General features: G+C 43.9%; 1 protein-coding gene across 1 annotated transcript in view; it reads right to left on the bottom strand.

Annotated features, from left to right (window-relative positions):
• Window positions 1-1,888: 1,888 nt before the first annotated feature.
• The window catches only part of FLCN (folliculin), a 13,541-nt gene continuing 10,084 nt past the window's right edge, over window positions 1,889-5,345 (bottom strand). Inside the window, exons 7-11 of the mRNA XM_007941442.2 lie at window positions 5,076-5,189; window positions 4,217-4,340; window positions 2,894-3,025; window positions 2,637-2,742; window positions 1,889-2,090 (exon numbers count right to left, since the gene is read on the bottom strand). Coding sequence (XP_007939633.1) covers window positions 1,889-2,090; window positions 2,637-2,742; window positions 2,894-3,025; window positions 4,217-4,340; window positions 5,076-5,189 — 678 coding nt within the window. The remainder of the gene's footprint in view (window positions 2,091-2,636; window positions 2,743-2,893; window positions 3,026-4,216; window positions 4,341-5,075; window positions 5,190-5,345) is intronic.

The following is a 5,345-nucleotide window of genomic DNA, read 5'->3' on the forward strand; positions in this document are numbered from 1 at the left end:
GCGATGATGGGCTCAAGTATAGCAGGGATTGTGGGGCTGGCGCGGGATCGGGCAGTGTTTCGTTCTGCTGTGCATGGGGTCGCTATGAGTCGGAAACAACTCGACGGCACTTAACAACAACAACATTTGGATTTTGGAAACCACATATGCCACATCTGGGAATACTGCTGGCTCCCATCCATAAAACCACTTGGAAGAGAACTGCATTTGAATGGGGGTCCAAGCAATAGCAGGCTGTCTGAAATACATAAAGTGGTCTCACTCTCTTCCTGCAGTTGTGTGTGTGGTTGATCATCATCTCACCCCTACGCTTGAGACAGCAGTCGTCATATGACCCACCAATTTGGGATTGCCAACCCCTGCAACCAAATGAGCTGGGAGAATCCTCCAGACCTACCTACAGACTTGGGATTTGCCAGCCTACTAGCCTCCACCACTACCACTGAGCCATTTCCTTGGAAGTTTGTGAGTTCTGTGACACATTACAAAGAAATACAGAACCCTAAAACAGGAGGGAGATTGATGCCATGAGGAGTTGATGTCAGAGATGATGGAGTGGCACGACAGTTTGAAAAAGTTGGACATTTGGGACATCTTTAACCTCCACCTCATAGGGACTGAACTTGTGTTGATTTAGAAGAAATTATTCAAGCAGCAGGCAGGAATGCATACGTAAAGACACAGGGAGGAGGTGTGAGGACACCAGTTACATTTTGGAGATTGGAATCAGTGTCACAAAACAAAATGTGTATGAACTGTTGAATGTAAAATGAATCTGCTTTGTAAAATTGTACCCAAATTACAATAAAAAGTTAAAAGAAAAACAAAAACAAAAAAACCATGTAGTCAATATTTTATAAAAATACATCTTTATTGTGTCCCAATGTTCTTGGATCATATAGATAACTCATTATATACACTTAGTCTTCATGTTAAATATAAATTAAACAAAGAAAAAAAAAACTACAAACAAATCAGCACAACTGCTGGAAAGTCTTAAATCTGTAAGATGATAACATTGCTTTAAATCACCTTACTCTAAAAATTGTTAACTGCAACCAAACATTAATGTTTAAAAAAACAGTAAAGGGCAAAGTGATATGGAATCAAACTAGGGTGGGCTTAACTCTGTATCCAGTGAGCTGGGCAAGTCAATGCTGAACTTAAAACTTCAGCACAGTGGTGGGTGCACCAAATTGCAGGTGAATCTCTAAGGCAATCCCAGAAGAGCATAGCCAGAAGAGTTGGTAGAGTCACATGACTTCTGGAGGATCCAAAGATGAGGCAAACATTCACTGTGCCCCACCCAAACTATTCTCAGAGTACTAAGTCAAAATAAGATTATTAAAATATGACCAAAGATTGGAATATGTCCTGAATATTCACAGCTGTAGCAACATATACACACAAAAACAAGAAAACTCTTGCTGAGTATCAAAATGGATAGGTTCAAATGTTAACCTCTAAAGATGTTACTGGAGGTAAACACCTAAGTCAGGACTAGCCCAACATGTTTCTCCTATGAATGTGTGGATCTAAATCCTTGAGAGGTACAAAGTGCCCATCTCTCTTCCAGTCTTCTCTCATACAAGATGTACAAAAGCAGAGGAGACTTGAAGCTAACAAATCTTCACAACCTTCTTGAGTGCTGCAGCAATTCAAACAGTTTATTGTATGGTGGGAACTATCCAAGGCTCAAACCCCGCAGAGGGCAAAGTTCAGTTTCCATTTCTTGCTAGGAAACATCTCCATCCCCAACAGTCCAGAAACTAAAGGACAAACCTCTAATAGAGTTGGAGGACAGTTGTAACTATTTCTAAGTATGATGGCAAGGACAATCACAACCATTTCATAGAGGCATGCATAGAGACAAGCTACCACAGTGGGGTCAATTACGAGACTCTGAGGCCATGGGGCTCCGGACTGTGGACATAAGATGTGACTTGTAGGTTTTGCTCAAGCCTGTCATCCAAAACTTCAGCAGCTTGACATTATCTTCCTCTGAGGCCCCAAGGATACTCAGGAGTTTCTGTGTGTCCTCTTTTGGGCGACTGTCCACCTTGGTGAATTTAAAAAGGACCTTCACTTTGCTGTAGAAAACCAAAAACAAAACATTCAAATACCATAGCACAATCACAAGAGTTTGGTCACTGGGGCTAAAATGGCTTTAAGACTATGAATGGAGCTAGAATTCAAGAACTCGGGACCAGCAGCAGACCCACCTCAATACCAACAGGCCTCTCATTTGCCCATCATGTCTAACACTGGTAAGAAAACTGAAGCATCAACAGAAGAAAAAAAAAAACTTGTTGCCCTTAAATTCATAAAAGGGATTGGTTACTCCTAAGCTTCACTGTATTATCTGAAATCAGGACAATGTTTGACTAGAAAAATTTGACAAAAAAACACAAAGTAACTTGCTTTGAAGAAAGGAGCATATTTCTCTTTCAAATTTTTAAATTAAGCAAAAAGTAACAGAGCTTCCATTGTAGGACACTTCTTGTATCTGCTTATCTTGACACTCAACAACCCTTAGAGGTAAGTACCATCTCCATTTTAGAGGAGCCAGCCAAGGGTTGGCGACATTGGGTTACTTGCAAAAGGCAGAGTCTTAGAGGCAAAAGATAGGCCCTTACTTCATCCACTCTTCCTTGAGGCAGATGAGGCACTGGTCAACCACATCCACAGACAGATTCTGATTGGTCAGAGCAGCTTCAATCTTATTCAGGATGGTGGGGCCAACTGGGAATAAGGGAGAGGCAAAGCAAGAGACAAGAGGAGTAAAAGACAAAGCATCAGCACAAGGAGAAAGGTGCAGACTAATGCACTCCTTCCTGCTCTCTTGGGGCAGAAGCCTTCTCTGATGGAAGGAAACCCACTCAGTGGCACCCACCTCGGTCTGCAGACACAGGGCTCCCACTAGTCACCACAAACTCATACTTGCTGAGAGACTGGTCATCCTCAGGCCCCACCGGGTAGAGGGTGGAGCGAGGGGCTGTGTGGACCTCCACGATGACAGCAAACTCTGCAACAGCATGAAAACACATCTTTCCACTAGGTGCCCCATGTCTCCACCCCTGAATATGTTCCCCTCATTCTGCTACTCCAGATTACTTCAGATCAACTAGGGAAAAATTACCATGCCAAAGTCTTCTGAGATTAATGCCTTGATACTTAAACCTCTTGTATTTTATTTGTGAAAAGAGGTAAGGGTTAAATTTTGTCCCAGTTAGACTACTGATGATATTATCATAAGTATTAATTATTTTACAAACAATTCACTTAATATGCAACAGCCCCATGAAATTGATTCCACTGTTACCTCCATTTTATAGACAGGGAAGCGGACTCAGGGAAGTTAAGTGACTTGCCCAAAGTCACACAGCTAGTTGTGAGTAAGAATGTCTGTCCTGACTCTGGTTTCAGAGAATCCCTAACATTCCCAGCAGAAGCCACCACCCTTCAGGCCTTGTGCCCCAGCAGCTGAGCCTGCAAACACTGTGTGAATCTGAGAACATACCTCACAGGCATGCCTGGGGGAGCTGGATCCTCACCCAAGCTGACTCATAGACATTCCCAAACCAAAAGGTAAAGGATGACCAACTCCCTGTTCTCTGCAGTAGATGAATAAGCTCATCAGCACTAAGGGTATGAGCCAAGCGTGGCAAACCCCACTGTACTAATGAACACTGAAGGTCGAGGACAGACTGAAGGTATAGGAAAGGAAGAAAAAAACAGGAAAGAAGTATGACAGGAGAGTAACTAGAGAGAAAAGGAGGGGCAATAAGACTTGTGGCATACACACAGTACAGTATCAGGACACATTAGCCCTCCTGATGCTTTGGGAAGACAAGGACTCCCCAGCTGTCCATGCACGGTGTCTTCAGTGGACACACTTCCTCCTATCCCTAGGAATGCAACCTGAGAATTATAGCCCCAGCAAGCCACTACTACTCTGGCCATACAATTCAAACCCCACTCCCACCCCTATTTTAAAGGCAGAAAACAGAGGCCATGGCCTTTGGCACTGGAACACAGTGGATGGACACTCTAGTTCAACTCCCATTAGTCAGTGGGAAAGCAGGGTCTAGAACTTGAGTCCTCTTACCTCCAGGTTCAGCAGACAGCCCCCTTACCCACAACTAAGACATAATTCCACATCTGAGCCCTTATGTCTGTGGACTCCCCAATCAGGCTGAGCCATAACCACACGCACCTGAAGATAGCACATGTGAGGGGATCTGCACCTGTGGGCTGAGCCCCAGGAAGTTACACCGATATGCTTCCTCATACTGGTTGCTGTAAGGAATGATGCGGACACAGCCCACAGGCAGCATGGTCTAAAGAAGACAAGAGTGACTCAGAACCAATAGCAGCCAGAAACATCCTCTGCCCACCCATCTTCACCTCCAAACCCCACAATCCTACCTCCTCCAAGGCATCCCTGCCCTCAGCCACAAACGGATGCCTCCCACCCTGTGGGCCAACTTCATCTCAGCATTGGTCACACATGGATTGTGCTCACTGGTATTAATTCCTATTCTGTTCCTTGACATCTCGGTCTCTTTCTTTCCCACAGAGATGGTACGTTTGTGGTGAAGCTGTGTCACATTCATTTTTGTACCCTCCTAGGCAGGTAGGCAAACATTTTCCACTGATTTAAATGTTACTCAGAGCCAGACAGGCCTTGCCTCTCCACTCCTCCAATGGGAGGGGGACACCTTGCTATAGCTGCACCCCACCACCCACTCATCAAGGATATTACAAGAAATGAATTGGCCTGGCCTGCTTTAGTGGCAGCTGGAAACTCTTCTGATGGGATTTGGGGATTAGGCTAAGTTATCAATCTACCAGGATAGTATAGTTTCCCTCCACTGGATATAAAAACCATCAATGACCACCATCTTTAATAATGGAGAAAAAATACAGGTCTAGCTTTGATTCAAGTACTGATTTTTTCAAGAGCTTTTGCACTGAGCATCTTAACATTCATATTTAAAGTCAGAAATTTTTTGAAATCTGCTAAGCAAACAGCATCCTGGTATAAAACACACAAGGAAAAAAGATGTTCTTACCTGCAGAATTTCAAAAGCTGACTGGACCAGGTCCATGTCTCTACTCTTCCAAATAACTTGGTTCCCCATGAGAACATGCCAGGCCAACATGTGGAAAGACGGGGCACCTAGGACCTGAGACAGACAACTCAGTGCTTGCTGCATGATCAAGAGAAACATTTCTTCTTCCTCTAATCAAAGTTATCCTATTCACAATCAGTCCTAGCGACTGGTACACCATCCGATCTGCAACGTATACAACTATGAGACCAGAAGAACTAGATGGTGCCC

This window comes from Orycteropus afer, unplaced genomic scaffold, assembly GCF_000298275.1.
Source record: "Orycteropus afer afer isolate SDZICR_OR568_19922 unplaced genomic scaffold, OryAfe1.0 scaffold00080, whole genome shotgun sequence".
NCBI classification, from domain to species: Eukaryota; Metazoa; Chordata; class Mammalia; order Tubulidentata; family Orycteropodidae; genus Orycteropus; species Orycteropus afer.